The sequence below is a fragment of the Amphiura filiformis genome, unplaced genomic scaffold, assembly GCF_039555335.1.
Source record: "Amphiura filiformis unplaced genomic scaffold, Afil_fr2py scaffold_82, whole genome shotgun sequence".
In the NCBI taxonomy this organism is placed as follows: domain Eukaryota; kingdom Metazoa; phylum Echinodermata; class Ophiuroidea; order Amphilepidida; family Amphiuridae; genus Amphiura; species Amphiura filiformis.
Genome location: NW_027305546.1, coordinates 202,715 through 220,892, shown reverse-complemented (window position 1 = coordinate 220,892; position 18,178 = coordinate 202,715). Strand labels below are relative to the sequence as shown.

At 37.2% G+C, this 18,178-nt stretch overlaps 1 protein-coding gene across 1 annotated transcript; it reads right to left on the bottom strand.

Moving 5' to 3' along the window:
• Positions 1–915: 915 nt before the first annotated feature.
• Positions 916–14,110, bottom strand: LOC140144804 (uncharacterized). Its single transcript, XM_072166611.1, has 3 exons — positions 13,938–14,110; positions 5,576–6,878; positions 916–3,729 (listed from the first exon to the last, which is right to left on the bottom strand). The coding sequence occupies exons 1-3, from the start codon at positions 14,013–14,015 to the stop codon at positions 3,566–3,568; spliced, it is 1,545 nt and encodes a 514-aa protein (XP_072022712.1). The 5' UTR covers positions 14,016–14,110; the 3' UTR covers positions 916–3,565.
• Between the last annotated feature and the right edge of the window lie 4,068 nt (positions 14,111–18,178).

Sequence of the window (18,178 nt, the reverse complement as noted above, 5' to 3'; positions counted from 1 at the left end):
GTCAATACCCTAGTAAAATGAAACGCCTGAGTAAATGATGTGAAAATAAAATGTGAACTGTGATAATTACCACGTATCCTATGGGGCATTGTGCATGTTTTGTCTTCTCATATCAAAACCACTGGAGCAATACAACCGACCCATTTGGAAATAGAAGAATATGAAAAGACACACCCCTTTAAAAGATTTCTAATTTTGACTGGGAGAAAGTGTGTGTGTGGGGGGGGCAAAGCCAGAAAGTTTGTTTGTTTGTTTAAACGGTTGCTCCATGTGGAGACACACTTGGGTCCTGATGGGACCAGGCTTAAACAAAATGCTCAAGCCAGGCTAAAAAGCCTATAAGCATGCTGGCCTATGGAGAGAGTAGTGAGAAACAGATTTGAAGATAAAAAACAAGGAAAAGAAGGCCACTCCCAACAATCAAGTGAACAATTGGGGAGAAAATTCCCACTCCGCACTTACACACATACACCCACTCATCTACAAATAATATAATATCAGGATCAGATTTGCAGATTACTTCTCAATTAGTGTAATTACTAATTTACAACCAACTGACATTTCCGCTACTGAACCAGATGGTTTTCACAATCAATAGTATAAAAATATAACACAAAAGTACATCAAAATATGAAGGACATGTAACACAAGCTACATCACAATGTGTTATTCTATTTAAATTCCACACTCCCCCTGTGGAAGATTTTGGAAATATATTCCAGGATGGGGTATAAAATGGAATGAACACATTAGGCAGCTTTGTTTGAAATTCATACCTCTGAGAAATTTTCAATCTGAATCATCCACAGAGGGAAGGTGAGTTTCATTATAAAGTCCATTAATGTGCTAATTCCATTTGAAATTCATACTCCCTCTGTGGAATGTGGAATTTAAATGGTATAGCCCAATACATTCCGAGATCCGTCAATCCCGCACTTTTCCCACACATGTCATTTTTTCACGTTTGCAATACTTCATAATGCAGGAAGTAAACAAACCAAACATTAGATGCCATCCTAAACAGGAAGTATCTTTGTTAAGAGGCTGCCCTCCTCCCTTTCTGAAACACAAGACAAGTGTGAAATGTGATTCCACCCAAAAAGTTAGGTTTGACCGATATTTTAGCGGTTTGCCATCAGACAAGTATTAGTATTTAAAATCAATCTGTTTGCTTGATCTCACCTGGCTTACCTTTATCTTGATTTTTTTTTTTTTACTGTACAAAAGAATATAATATCAACACTAATTTAGCACACTTGTACACAGGCCTGTTTTTTTTGCGATTTTTCGAACAAAAGGTCCACTTTTTAGTGATAAGGCATTCAAAAATTGCACATTTTTTATAGGGTGGGAGTTAGGTTCAGAAAACATCTGTGCAAGTGCACTTCTTATTAGAAAAGGGTTAACTTTTGGGAAGTCCCACACCCCAACAATAAATCCTGCCTACAGGCCTGAATGTAGATGTAGTTAATCAGCTGATACAGTACACACACATAAAATATGGCAATTATTATACAGGACATTATATAAATATTGAATTATTTAGTACCGGTAAATGGCAATAGAGCTATTCCAGTTGAAATCCGTACACTCCCTTTGGCAGATGTAACCTTAATCTTCCACACAAGGAGTGTGAATTTCAAATGGGTACCTGAATTAGTGACTCCATTTGAAATCTACACCCCCTGTTATGGACGTTTAAGGTCATGTCTTCCAAAGGGGGTGTACTGAATTTCGACTGGAATAGACCAACATACATAAATCTCAAGTATAATTAATAGTACGTTTTGTTCTTAGGCAACAACAAAAAACCAGTCCTACAGGCAAACAAACTTGCCAAGTAGGGTCGCTGGGTCGGTTTGTCAGGATTCTAAACATTATTTTGTGAATTTCTTTCTGGAAGAGGCTAAATTAGATGTCCTCAAAAATCAAAGCAGTCAGGCCCTGGTTTTCTAGTTTCTTTGTCGCCTTAGAAAAATTATTCACGAGAGACAAGTTTCTTCCGGTCAACAAGGAACTTTAAACAGCTAGATACCAAAGGTATCTCATCTTGTACATAAGTTATGTATAATATAGATTGCATAATAATGTTTGGGTTTCATTTTTTTTTGTTGCTTTTTTGTTTTTGTTTTTATTATCAAACTACAGATTGTCAGAGCATCGGATGATTGAAATAAATCATTACTCACATACAAAATACTATACCACGGGGATTGAAAGTGATGATTTTCACTTTTAGTTAATTCAGGGAAGGGAGTTAAGAGGGGTACTTACCATACCACTAAGGGAAACATCAAAGAACACCGCTAACCGGATATATTTTCATATCTAGTCAGCGAGTGCATACTTACGTTTGATATCTATCTAGTCAGTGAGAGCGTATTGCGTAAGCATGATACGCATATACAGCGAGATACATATATAAAGGCGATTCAACAGATTTTGTGTAATATGTTTTTGTCTTTTTTTAAACAATTGAATGCTTAAAAACTCAATTATTTCAATATTTAGAATCACTTAGTGGTATGATAAATTTGCAATGAGGTTCAGCGTTGGTATGTATGGAAATGGAAAATATTGTGCGCTAGTGTCATACTTGGCTTCACCCAGTATGACAATTTGCACACAATAATTTCTCATACCACACCTCCGCTTCACACAATAACTAATAATATTTTGTGAGCATGAAGGGGGTAATTAGTATTGAATTTGAATGACACAATCGATGCTACGATATTCAACAAGATATTTTTATCAAATTATCAAATCTACTTTCAGATCAGCTTGGCAGGAAATGGAATACAACTACAAATTTAGAAAAGCACATTTTTTTTAAAAAGTTAAATGTTTGTTCTCTTTTTTGTTTTTGTTTTTAGTGTGAAATTCTTAGTTGTTTTTCTCTGATGAAAGACGAGGTATATTTACATAATTATTTTGAATCAATTTACAGATGAGAGTATGTAAGCAGGGAGAGAAAGAGTCCGACTAGTCCTTCCAGAAGTACCTCCGCAGCTGGTGGAAGTAGAGCTACAAAGCCACAAGGCCAACATCCTTGCCTCAGAGAGCTGCAAAGCCACCATGGCAACATCCTTGCCTCAGAAAGTCAGCCAATATAGTCTGCTTGAAGGATCAAATCCAATATAAAATTGTATTGATTGAGTCCATATTTATTGGTCGAGCTATGACTTAAAAGTTAAGAGCACTGCAAGCCTGGTCTTGTTGATCAGCTAATTAGCGTGATTGTTTATGCATTCATACTCGTATAAAAATCAACAAAGAAACTCTGAAGAATTAGAAAATTTACATTAGATTGTCTATCGTTAAGTTCATCTTGTACATGGCGCAATAAAATAGCATGTCTCAAAACTGCTCGTTTCACAGTGCACATTTGCCTTGAACAAAATTTTTACATGTGTAAAAGCTCTATTTTGATTGGTTACTCAGATGATTATATCATGTAATAACCAATCAGGGCAAGCTTTGAGACAGACTATTTATTTGGCCTAATTACTATTTAAATCTCTAGAAATGTCTTCATAAATTAAGTTTACTTATTGCTTACTGATTACACATATCTCTGGTTTTCTTCTTCATCTTCCATTAAGCTATCGCTATCATGCTCTGTTAAATCAGGAAGCCTTCTATACTTATTTCCTTGGAAGTGACGTCTTGGGTACTTGATACTACGGCTCATATGAGACAGGTGGGGTGGGATCTTCTTCAATATATCTGTGATAAGAATTAGAATACAAGAAATCTTTTGAATTACATGTAATTGAATATAAAGCACAAATGGGCTACTCCTGTGTGGAAGATTAATTGAGGTCATACATAGCGGGTGTATGGATTTCAACCGGAATAGCCCATCTTGGTTGTGCATGCATTAAAACACCAAATGATTTCCATCAAATTTTAATTTTGTTACCCAAAATGCTGAAATTTAAATAAATTGAAAGAAACTCTGCTAGTTTGCTATTTTGGCTGTTTAGCATAGAAATCTATGGGGGGGTTATGAGAATTTACTCTGTTGACCTACAAACATGACAAATTGTCTGATACCATGTGTCAGTTCGGATTTGTGTAATGTCTTTACAAATATGCCAAAATATCAGGTTTGACAAATTTGATAATGGCTTTTCTAAAAACTTATTCCCCCTTCCTCCTGGTAAACAAAATATATCAAATGACCATTGCTAGTGTTGTAACTGCATGGCACTCACTCACTATACCAGCCACCCACCACTCAAAACATGCATGAAAGTATTAAAATAAGGTTCAATGCCTTTTAGCAATAAATTACCAACAAACTTATAATATACACACTGTATACAGTTCTGAAAGTTTCTCAAAAGTTCACTGAATGATTTGAAATCTAATCTAATACTCTTGGTTTTGAAAATGCCAGCCAACACCATAAAATTGTTGGCTACAACCCTGATTGCAAAACATGTCATTTTTTAGCCCAATTGGGCAACTTTTGAACATTTCCTATCCCATAGAAACCAATGGTTAAGAAAACAATTGGGTGCCTTTTTGATTTTTTGATCAGCGATTTCTTGTGGCAACTTTACAACCCTGATTGCAGAGGATACCAAAAATGAAGTGTAAATGAGCTTTCACAACTATGAGTGCTTACTTTCATTTCTGCTACTGAATATTAACTCATAATGACAAAAGATAAAATTTCCTGCCCTTCCTGAAGTGTATAATAGGTCTATCCCATGCATGCTTTACACTATGTATCTTGTGATATTTGATAGGGCCTCACTAAATTAGTGCATCTCATCATATTCAGCTGGTGTGTTTACTGTGATGACTTTATGACAACATTTTTATTTTGATGCATCCAATTTGTCCCTTGTAATTGGGCTGGTCCAATTTATGTGTCATATTTTGTTAATGTTATTTAAAATTACTGTTTTATTAAATTAATTTTTAGTGCCTAGTGGTATGTGTGGGGTGTGTTTGTGGCAGGCTGGTAGTTGGGGTCAGCGTGTATGTAAGTGTGTGTGGAGCCGGAGATGAAGGTGGGGTGAGCTAGTGTGAGTGTGGGATTTTGCCTCAGCAAGTGCAATTTCTTTGAGCAATTTGAATTAGCAAGTACTTGACACAACAGGTACCGGTACTTAACCCTGGCAATCTGCTCCATAAGGGTTACCACCCCTGATTGGGCTTGTCCAGTTGAAATCCATCCACCCCTATAAAAGATATGACCTTTAATCTCACATACAGGGCATGTAGATTTCAAATCCCAATTGAACTCCCTGTGTAGAAGATTATGGTAATGTATTAGGGGTTTATACGTATTTCAACTAGAATAGCCCATTTTCTATTGGCTAAAACCTGCTGACTCCTGTTAAGGTGTAGTATACATGTAGCAATGTTACTGATGTTATGCGAATTTAACTGAACATTTGGAAAGTTTGCAGTGTTTTTTATTTGTAGTTTAATTTAAAGCCTAGTTTCAAAAAATTACTTTGCAGGGTTTTTTTTAATTTAAAGAAATTAAAAGTGGAAAGCATTATAAAACACCTCACAAATATTTGCATGTAAGACAGTATCCATGGCAACTTACTTTGAATATTCAGTGATGAATTCATAGTCTCCATCTCCACTCCGTCATCTTGGCTATCATCAGAAAATGTATCAAAATCATTACGTCTCCTTAACAGACCTGTGTACAACACTGCTATAGTGAGTATCAATAATACTGATAGCAAACTCCCTGCTGCCCAGTACGCATCAGAGGATAACGGCTGTGTCCTTGTTGCTAAGCAACCATTTGCCAGGGTGCACTTTCTGTCCGGTTCTCTGTCCTCAACTATTTCTACCTCTGATCCGGTTATAGAGGTCGTTTCTATGTCCGCAGTACTGCTTGCTCTTGTAGTAGACACATCTTTATGAGCACCCTTATGTTTATTCAAAATACTATTAATATTGATTTTTGCAGATATCGACGTTGGTGGCACTTTTGTAGATACATGTACATGTACTACCGGTTTCTTAGGTTTCTGCACTGGAGGGGGCCCTGCAAGCCGTCGTTTTCTCAACCACTTATTTCTATCATCTTTGTAATCAACCTTTGTGCTAATTTTAGCATCAAGTTTTGGCATAATCTCTCTTGTTCCGCTTGATTTGACTAATATTGGTTCTTTCGGCTCGGATAATTTGGAGGACGGCAGCATACTGATATCAGTCTTGGGATTTTGACTAAAAATTTCTTCAAATTTAACAAAATTATTACTTGTATCATCCTGGAGAAAATTATTTGAAAGACTCAAAGTACTTTTTTCTGATGGTAAATCAGCCATCCCTGAAAATGTTTGGTGCTTACGAAAATATGAAAAAAGTGGATTAATAACTGCATTGTTTTGCTCAAAATGGGAAGGAATTTTTGTTTTTGCTGATATTAGTAATAATAATACATTATTTGTTTCATCCAATTTCTCAGAATTGGAAAGAGTATCAATATAAGAAGTTCTCTCATTGGTTGACAACTCAGGAGAGTCAATGTAAGGAGTCCTCTCATTGGTAGTTGACTCACGAGAGTCTATTTGAAGATACAGTTTATCCTGTTGAGTAATCATGATACTGTCTTCTAGACTTTCTCCTCCTGGTACATTATTTACAAATATTTTCTCTCCACCTTCAGTTCTTGCAGAATGTATGGGTGTCCTCAATACAGCTTTGGCAACAGAATTTGACAAAATTTTGTTAGTTCTAAAATCACTTCCATCATCTTCTGCTGGTGAATTAATGTATTCAGTTCTCTCATTGGTTGACAAGTCTGATGTTGCTATAGCAATGTCAGGAAAAATTTGTACTTCCTCTTCAACAAGTGCAACTACGGATGCTGATGCTAGAGTCTTATGATGTCCCTATGTAAAACAAAACAAAAACAATACTGTATTTTAATAAAGTTACATGTAGACTGATGTTACGTCATACCCAAGTGACTACATAGACTGCTGCCCTCATTTGTTTCTAGGTTGATGACTGAGAAAGTGTGAGACTTTTCCCACAGATTCTGGTGATCTGAGACAGCACAGTGCAGGTGTATTCAAACTGATCTTTTGGCTGTGTTTGTTATTGATTTGAACCCATATTTGTAGAACCTACATGTAAGAGTGCAATCTTATGGTGCTGTACAATGGTACAGTACACAGGTGCTGACTGTTAGCTCCGCTATGTCGCACAACACAACCAAAGTCATTTTTTTAATGAGTCCGAGCGCTATGGTTTTCAGTCATCACTTCAGCAGTGTAGATGACTGATTGATTTATTCTAGTGATTAGGATACTCATAAAACTCATACAGGTGAATTAATTACATCACTGAGCTATTAGCGACTGGTTTTTAGCCAATGATTGGTTTTTAACCAATTGCTCACCGAGCGCAGAGTATCTTAAGCTTATTTTGTAATAGAAGCTACTCTCGGAAGCCGGCGGGCAGTTATAAAGACACATATAACACAATTAGTGGGTTTTTAGCGGGCTCGTCGTTGGACAAGTTTAGAACTGTCAAGCTTTCGTCAGGAGTAGCTCTGACTTCTTCAGGACAAAGTACAGTACGTAAGAATGAGACATGCATGTAGGCCGCCCCTTGCCTACTGATAGCTCTGAAAAGAGCTGTTCCCTCAAGACTGCCCCTTGTCAACAGAGAACAAACAGATCTCGCCTATCTGCTAATTTTAAAGGTTATAGTAAACTGGGGTGGCGTCTGATGTTAATGGCTTCCCTTACACCACGGTTAAACCAGTTGGAGTCCTGATCAGCACCTGAACATCCTTCCACGCGATGGTGTGTTTCGCGACTTGAGCGACTAGCGTGGAGGCATTGCTCTTGCGTTTATGTTCCGTCAGCCTGGTGCTTAGCGTGCCTTCAGATTCACCAACATATGCAGCGGGGCAATTTTCACATGAAATGTAATAAACAGTTCCGGAGCGTTGCTCAGTTGCGGTCTTGTCCTTGGGAGCGACGAGGTTCTGACGGACAGAGTTAACCGGCTTGTAGTGTGTGCGAATGCCTTTGGCTTGGAATAGGCGATCAACAGTCTTGGAGACCCCCTGTATGTAGGGGATCACCACACTACCTTTGGCCGGTGGTCTGTTTTGGTACTTAGCTTTCTGTTTGTCCTTTTCTTTGTTGTCACTGACAGCAAAAACCCATGGCTAGTAACCACACTGGTGAAGACACTGTTTGATGTAGTTCAACTCATGCTGTATGTCTTCTTCGCGGGTAATGATCGTGTTGGCTCTATGTAGGCCTGCTAAGAATACACGATTTTGGAGGCCAAAAAACGCACCCCGATTTTCCAAAAAACACAAAAATCCGTGATTTTCCCGCCAAAAATGCAAAATCTAAAAAATAATAAGATATTTTTAATTTTTTTTCGCACATTTGGAGTGCTACCATCATTAAAAAAATTTGAAAAAATTAAAAAAAACAAAAACAAGAGCGGTAACCGCACCATAGCTGAACCATGCCCGATCGGAGCAACTCTAAATTTGACCTCACCTTTGACCTCAGATGTCCTTTGAAGTTTCATACTTCCCAAATGCCACAGATTGTTTTTCCCCAGTTACAGCCCCAAGTGCCGGGGATTGTTTTCCCAGAGTTACAGCCCCATCGGAGCAGCTTTAACATTTGACCTTTGATGATCTCAGATGCTGTTTCATGATCCCTTACGATCAAGGATTATTTGTACCAAGTTTTAGCTCAATCGGACATATTTCAAAATGTTGGTAGAAACAATATAGCATTTACCTTGAAGCTTTATAGTGTGTATGTATTGATTTTCATAAATGCATCATGGGAAGGAGTAACATTTGACCACCAAACCCCCACCGCACAAGTATTCGCCATTATTGCACAATCAGAGGCAATATATAGCATTTATCACATACCCTTAGTGTGTATTTTCATAAATGCATCATGGGACGCCGTAATTTCCTGTGATCTAAATACTAACCACAAAATGGGCTATAGTGGGCGATTTTAGACATGTCCAGTTTGGTCCATACTGTGGTTAAGATACTGTTTTAATAATACTTTGGGAATTTTCACAATATTTACTTCACTTTCTTGGAAACAATGTGCTTGTTATCAAAATAGCAGACAAGCTGCCTCCCGTCACAGGCAGTAATTGTTATATCTAAAAGAAAGTTGGCAAACCCGTGATAGAAGCCCAATTGGGCGACTTCTGATGATTTTAAAGACAAAATGGACCACAACTTTAAAACTATTATGAGTAGAACCCCCTGTGTTTTTGTATTATATTCTTTACTTCTTTCTCTTTCATTTCACACCACTTGGGGGTTCATACCTTTGTGGCATTTAAAGATATGTCCATTTCAGACCAAATGGTTGGTAAGTAAGTAAGTAAGTAAGTAAGTAAGTAAGTAAGTAACATAGACTAATATAGGCTGAGACCATTTCATGGTTCAGCAAAAATTAAGAAAATAAAAAAATAAAAAAAATAAAAAATTGCGTTTAAAAAAAAAAAAAATTTCGCGGATTTGGAGAGTCCCTTGACCTAGAGTGAGGTACTGCAATCATTTGTGGTTGATTTAAAAAAAAATAGGAAAAAAGATACAAAAAAATTACAAGTTTGTATCCAAATGGGATTTTTGATTTGATTTGATTTGTTCAGGTTTTGACAACCCTGGATAACCCAAGAAAGCCTCTATTGAAGCTTATTTCCATTGGGGTCCAATTTGTAACTTGTGTTCACTGCATAGTCTATTGAGGATATAAAAATGCATTGGTTTTGTACACAAGTCTATATCTTAGATAGATTTTGAAGTGAACACAAGTTACAAATTGGTCCCATTTGGATACAAACTTGTAATTATTTTTAATGATGGTAGCACTTGATGTTAGGTCCAGGGACCAAATTCGTGAAAAAAAAATTAAAAATCGCAAAAAAAAAAAAAAAAAAAAAAAAAAAAAATTTTTTTAAAAATTTAGATTTTTTCAAAAATGTCAAAAACGCAATTGGAGCCAAAATACGCAAATTGCGGCGCAAATAACGCAATTGCGTATTCTTAGCAGCCCTACATGTAGCTCTATGGGTCAAGGTCCTGACAACACCCAACTTGTGTTGCAAAGGGTGGTGTGAAGCAAAGTTAAGGTATTGGTCCGTGTGGGTAGGTTTTCGGTATACACCACACGTCAAGGACCCATCTGGCCGTCTTGTGATTTGTGTGTCTAACATAGGGATACAGTAAGGAAAATTTTCATTGAAACAAAACCAAATAATTTACTCACTATTGACGGTTTCGCCTATCATGGTCGACAGGCATCATCAGAATGATGATGGATAATCCTTACTTCCGGTAGGACGAATCCCGACTGTAGAGGGTGTATTTACAGCCAGGAGAGAATCATACATGTGACTCAGGTAGTGGGCCCCCTCGTCTCTGTTCATGACGTTGGTTCCTCTTCTCCTGATCCAAATTGATTCTTTGACATGTTTTGCGTTAGTATCACACTCCTTGCATAGAACTTTAGCATTGTCCCAATTGATGACATGGTTTTGTTGTACTGCATGGTCTGTTATAGCTGACTTAGACTGCTCACTTGTGGATTGTTTACGGGTTTGCCGGGTGTATTTAGCTTTGGTTTTAGACACCCTGTCCGTTTCTTTTCGGTGCTCTTTAGCTTTTAGGCTTTTTGGAAACCAGAGAAATACTGCTACTAAAAAAATGCCAATTTTTTTTTACAAAGTTGGATAAATTTGTATATTTTGATTACCTTTGCTTCTATTGAACAGTCAGGGACACATTGAATTAGTATGCATTGCTAGCTGTTTGATAAAAGCAAAAGTAATTAAAATATACAACTGTATCCAACTTTGTAAAAAAAAATTAGCAGTAGCAGTATTTCTCTGGTTTCCAACCTTGAATAACAAGTCATTTTGGGCCTACAGTATAACTTGAATTTCTGGCCAAAAATATTTTTTGAAAATTAAAAAAAAAAAAAAACATTCTATGCTTGTACCGAGCAAGTACCAGACATTTTTCAACACAGAGCTAGCGGAGATTACTACAAATTCGTCCAAAGGTAAGCAAAGGGTTGGGGATCGCATTTTTAACTTTGACTAAACTGTTTTGGAGTTAAGGTGCGCTAAAAGTAGACCATTTCGGAGGCTGTATTTGGTGTACATGTCGTCGCTGTTTTGACATAGGCCTACTGTCGTATGATGAAAAATGCAGTTTTGAGAAAATCGCATTTAAAGTTTCTCCAATTTTTGAAGACCCACTGGAGAGCACCAAAGTAAAATATCCATATAATAATACGCAACGTCTGTCTGTGTGTCTGTCTATCTATCTATCTGTCTATCTATCTGTCTGTGTGTGTGTCTGTCTGTCCGCCTATTTTCTCGGAGACTAGGGGTCGCACGTTTCTCAAACTTGGTGGGTGGGTGCAGCTTGACCCCATACAGAACAAGTTTGTATTGGTTAGTGGGTCAAGGTCACCCGAGGTCATCCAGGGGTCAAATGAGTAAAAACGGGTTTTCTCAGAGACTGGGGGTCGCACGTTCCTCAAACTTGACGGGTGGCTGCGTCTTGACCCGGGACAGAACAAGTTTGTATTGGTTAGTGGGTCAAGGTCACCAGAGGTGGACGCAGGGGTCTTATTAGAAAAAACTGTCATATGGGCATGCAACTTGGTGGGTAGGTGCATCTTGACCTAAGATGGAACAAGTTTGTATTGGTTAGTGGGTCAAGGTCACCCAGGGGTCATCTGAGGTCAAATTAGTAAAACTGTTTTCCGCCTATTTTCTCGGAGACTAGGGTCGCATACGTTCCTCAAACTTGGTGGGTGGGTGCATCTGGACCTCAGACAGAACAAGTTTGTTTTGTAAGTGGGCCAAGATCACCCGAGGTCATCCAGGGGTCATCTGAGGTCAAATTAGTAAAAACTGTTGTATGGGCATGAAACTTGGTGGGTACAGTCAACTTTTTGGATGGTCATTTTGGGGTCATCCGGGGTCACCCAGGGGTCATCTGAGGTCAAAATAGTAAAAAATGTCGTATGGGCATGAAACTTGGTGGGTACAGTCAACTTTTAAGAGTCAAATTTTTTGACGGTCATTTTGGGGTCATCCCAAGGTCAAATTATTAAAACTGTCGTATGGGCATGAAACTTGGTGGGTACAGTCAACTTTTGGATGGTCATTTTGGGGTCATCCGGGGTCACCCAGGGGTCATCTGAGGTCAAAATGGTAAAAAATGTCGTATGGGCATGAAACTTGGTGGGTACAGTCAACTGTTAAAGAGTCAAATTTTTTGATGGTCATTTTGGGGTCATCCCAAGGTCAAATTACTAAAAACTGTCGTATGGGCATGAAACGTGGTGGGTACAGTCAACATTTAGAGCCAAATTTTGGAAGGTCATTTTGAGGTCACAAGGGGTCATCTGAGGTCAAATTAGTAAAAACTGTCCTATGGGCATAAAACTTTGTGGGCACAGTCACCATCAGCCAGGTAATCGTGACAGCCGAGAACCGCCTAATACGGGTAACCGCCTAGTATTTATTATTATCAAAGAATATAATCAATAATATATCTGTCTTTGTTCTCAACATAATACAAACTGTTTATTCATTCACTAATAGTTAATCTGCAAACTCATACGACAGTATGTCAAAATATGCACAATTTGAAAAACCTAAATGTATTAATAATGATACGACATTGTGATACGACAGTATGTCAAAATAATAGGCAACTACAGTTACACGGTGGCCTATGGCGACGTATCATTGATACGACTGTACAAATGTACATGTACATGTATGTCAAAAATACAGAATGACGTTTTCGGGGGGGTTTACATAAAAAAAAATGTTGTATCACACTAATTAGTGCCATATCTCATTAACTACATTTAGGTCTCAAAACTTTGAGAATATATAGAGTTTCATTCACAGATTTTGAAAGTTTATATAACTCATTTTGCCCCAAAATCGTCATACGCCAGTATATCAAAACAGCGACGATGTGATGTTTTGAACAGAGTAATAAAGACCACTTATTCGCTGTTGCTGATTTATACTCGCCGAACCATGTACCAATACACAAGGTATTGGTACATGAGACCAGGTATAGGCTTTACCTTTATTAGTTTTAAAGTAGCCCGAGGCCGAGGTACTCACACCTCCGTCCATGGCCATGCGTCACTACGGCTAGCCTACGACGATTTCCACTGGCCTTCTCCTTACTGTCATGACTGTGAGGAAAGAGCAACGTAGGCCATGATGTATCGGGCTAGTTTTAAAGCTTATAAATGATTATCATGTAGGTAACCCAGGCAAACCTTAGTTAACACATTTGCTAGTCAGCCAAATTCGCCGACAATGTCAATGCATTTTTACATAGAAATTTAAAACAAGTGCCCGAAGAAAGAAACCTACATAAATATGTTTTCTATACTTCACTTGACCCAAATATGTGATTTTTATGGTGATAAGTCACCGCACATGGAATTTTAGAGGATTTGGATAGCAGTTCCATTAAAAAAAAGCTGCTATCATAATGAGACTTAAGATCTAGAAATACCCCCGAAATGCCGTTTTGGGGAATTTTGCTAGCTGAAACTTTTTGATGAAAGTCAATCTTTGACAAGATGTAACTTTGCTACGGAAAGTGCTATGAAAAAATGGTTTTCAGTTTTGGCTTTGTTTACTCAAGGGCTTTAATTTGATATATGAAATGATGCAGTTTGATGGCAAATTTGAATTCACCTAGCATACCTATATCATGTCAGAAATTAATATTTTGTTCTGGGTCTGATTATTCGGACTAATAAATGATGATCATTGTACTTGTAGGCCTATCATCATCCATGTATCACTACACTGATTATTCATTTATTGTTTATTTAATATTATACATTGTGTATAATTATAAATTTAATATCACGTCCACCCACCTTATCTTCTGATTCACACATGACAATGTAAATCGATAACGTGAAGAAAGCACGTATAAAAGTGATGTTGAATTCCATGTTAAGACATCATGTAGCAGCCAGGATAAGTGAAAGCTTACATAGAATTCTTGTGCACGTAGTACATCCTGTGTGTGCTGTGTGTGTACACAACATTCCGGGTCGATGGCACAATAATTTTGCAATCAAAATCAATCTATCGGTTTTTGGGCTGATTTGGGCGTTGTGGGTGTTATTTTGGGTGCTCTTTGTTAAACGTTTTCCAGTCGTTTTCAACTCGCGACCACTGACCAATCAATTACGGGGCTGTCATTTTCTTCGGAAGTGGCCCCTCATGGTCATGTGACGTCATGGATATCAAGCATGGGGGGTCATAGAATTTTTACACCAAATAGGGAGGTCATAATATTTTTCACCAAAAATAGGGATTATAAAATTAGTAAGGGCGTCAAAATTTTCGACGTATGGGGGGGGTCATATACCAGACACAATGGCGTTGATTTATTTTTGACAGGAGGGAATTTTTTTTTTAAAGTATAGTGAATCCAGCACCTTTTGGAGACAGAATAAGTTTATGGTACAATTGTGTGAGAAGCGCGAGAAAAAAATTGCTATTTTGAAGCTAAACTGGTGAAATATGGTGCAAAAGTGGAATATATTTGCACTTTTGGGGCTAAAATGGGCAAATATGATATGAGGTTAATTTGGTCAGAAACCCACATTCAGGCGTCAACATTTGGGGGGTGATTGTATGGACCACCCCCTGCCATAAATATTGGGGATTTATCATCTCACCCCACCCCCACCCCGGGATCTACTCCTATGACCAGATACCGGTAGCTAGGGTACCTGCAGGTAATATGGGACCATTAAGGACGTTTAGCTTATGTGCATAAAAACTATAGAAGATATGCCCAAAAGAGATTGTTATGATGAACAACCTGTCCTTTAAGATTAATAAAACAGGCAATGTTATCTTGTTTTTATGTTTGTTTGGACGCTATGACGTCAAAATGACGTCATCGTCAAGTGTCCCATATTACCCGCATGTGCAGGTAATATGGGACACTGTGTTATCTCTATGGTGAAAATCAAAATGTTCAGAAAATCACTCTTTTGTTCTAAAAACATTTTTGTTACATGATTTTGAATGTTAAATGCAAATTTCAACAAGAAAATTCAATTTTCTAAATAGTTTTGCTTTTCGCATTGACAATGCACACAATTTCCTATGTGTCCCATATTACCTGCATCCATTCAGTTGAAAATCAGAGAAAATAATCATTTATAAAAGGAAAGTGCCACTTTTCAGTGGAATTTTACCTGCTGATAAGCTTAACCCATCACCTAAAGATCATAAAAAGTGACAAATGCACCCTCAGTACCAGAGTATTTGGATACACAATCATAAAATGTGGCGTCATTGATTTTATATCAGGCCAAAAAAACGACGTACATTTTTGGGCAATTTCACTCTTTTTGGCATTGATTTCCAAGAGTCCATACACAGACTCCAAAACTGCATTTCTAGAAGCACAATTGATGTCTCTAAACACTTAACAAATCAACTTAAAGTGTGTACCTTCTCTAAGCTACTTTTTGTTAAAATGAAAACAGGTGTCCCATATTACCTGCTGTCCCATATTACCTGCAGCTACCCTATAGTATTTTATACAAAGATGTTGCTATCTTCAATACCGTAGATATCAATACCAGATAGCTTGTATGTGATCATGTTGCTATCTTCAATAGATGTCAATACCAGATAGCTTGAATGTGATCATGTTGCTATCTTCAATAGATATCAATACCATGTACCAGATAGCTTGTATGCATCATGTTGCTATCTTCAATAGATATCAATACTTCAATAGATGTCAATACCAGATAGCTTGAATGTGATCATGTTGCTATCTTCAATAGATATCAATACCATGTACCAGATAGCTTGTATGCATCATGTTGCTATCTTCAATAGATATCAATACCAGATAGCTTGTATGTGATCATGTTGCTATCTTCAATAGATATCAATACCAAATAGCTTGAATGTGATCATGTTGCTATCTTCAATAGATATCAATACCAGATAGCTTGTATGTGATCATGTTGCTATCTTCAATAGATATCAATACCAGATAGCTTGTATGTGATCATGTTGCTATCTTCAATAGATATCAATACCAGATAGCTTGAATGTGATCATGTTGCTATCTTCAATAGATATCAATACCAAATAGCTTGAATGTGATCATGTTGCTATCTTCAATATATATCAATACCAGATAGCTTGTATGTGATCATGTTGCTATCTTCAATAGATATCAATACCAGATAGCTTGTATGTGATCATGTTGCTATCTTCAATAGATATCAATACCAGATAGCTTGTATGTGATCATGTTGCTATCTTCAATAGATATCAATACCAGATAGCTTGAATGTGATCATGTTGCTATCTTCAATAGATATCAATACCAGATAGCTTGTATGTGATCATGTTGCTATCTTCAATAGATATCAATACCAGATAGCTTGTATGTGATCATGTTGCTATCTTCAATATAGATATCAATACCAGATAGCTTGTATGTGATCATGATGCTATCTTCAATAGATACCGTATCAATACCAGATAGCTTGTATGTGATCATGTTGCTATCTTCAATAGATATCAATACCAGATAGCTTGTATGTGATCATGTTGCTATCTTCAATAGATATCAATACAGATAGCTTGTATGTGATCATGTTGCTATCTTCAGTAGAAAGCAATACCAGATATAGCTTGTATGTGATCATGTCATGTTGCTATCTTCAGTAGAAAGCAATACCAGATAGCTAGTATTTTGTACAGGGATGTTGCTATCTTCAGTAGAAAGCAATACAAGATAGCTAGTATTTTGTACATCAGATTTCATCAAATTTCTTATGTTAAATGCTGTCATTATAAAAATTTTTAAAATAATGACATTTAAGTTTCAATATGGTTTCATGTTAACAAAAACATAGACTTCGTCACATACATATAAATGGAAAAGCTGAAATTGCAGTGTACATTTTAGTGTAGCTTATGAGGTCCTCTTCCACTTTTGACTTTTGAGAATTATTTCGGTTAATTGTTCCTTTCTCTTCTTTCTGCTCCTCTGTCTACGTTTCTTTCCTCACAATCACAATTTTGCCATTTACTTCTGGTTTGATCTTGCTTCTGACCTGTTGCTAGCTGTTGCTGTATTCAGTAGATAGAAATACCAGATAGCTTGTATTTTGTACAAGGATGTTGCTGTCTTCAGTAGATAGCAATACCAGATAGCTTGTATTTTGTACAGGGATGTTGCTATCTTCAGTAGATAGCAATACCAGATAGCTTGGATTTTGTACAAGGATGTTGCTGTCTTCAGTAGATAGCAATACCAGATAGCGTGTATTTTGTACAGGGATGTTGCTATCTTCAGTAGATAGCAATACCAGATAGCGTGTATTTTGTACAGGGATGTTGCTATCTTCAGTAGATAGCAATACCAGATAGCTTGTATTTTTGTACAGGGATGTTGCTGTCTTCAGTAGATAGCAATACCAGATAGCTTGTATTTTGTACAGGGATGTTGCTGTCTTCAGTAGATAGCAATACCAGATAGCGTGTATTTTGTACAGGGATGTTGCTATCTTCAGTTAGCAATTATATTTTGTACAGTGATGTTGCTGTCTTCAGTAGATAGCAATACCAGATAGCTTGTATTTTGTACAGGGATGTTGCTGTCTTCAGTAGATAGCAATACCAGATAGCTTGTATTTTGTACAAGGATGTTGCTGTCTTCAGTAGATAGCAATACCAGATAGCTTGTATTTTGTACAAGGATGTTGCTGTCTTCAGTAGATAGCAATACCAGATAGCGTGTATTTTGTACAGGGATGTTGCTGTCTTCAGTAGATAGCAATACCAGATAGTTTATATTTTGTACAGGGATGTTGCTGTGTTCAGTAGATAGCAATACCAGATAGCTTGTATTTTGTACAGGGATGTTGCTGTCTTCAGTAGATAGCAATACCAGATAGCTTGTATTTTGTACAAGGATGTTGCTGTCTTCAGTAGATAGCAATACCAGATAGCTTGTATTTTGTAGAAGGATGTTACTGTCTTCAGTAGATAGCAATACCAGATAGCTTGTATTTTGTACAAGGATGTTGCTGTCTTCAGTAGATAGCAATACTAGATAACTTGT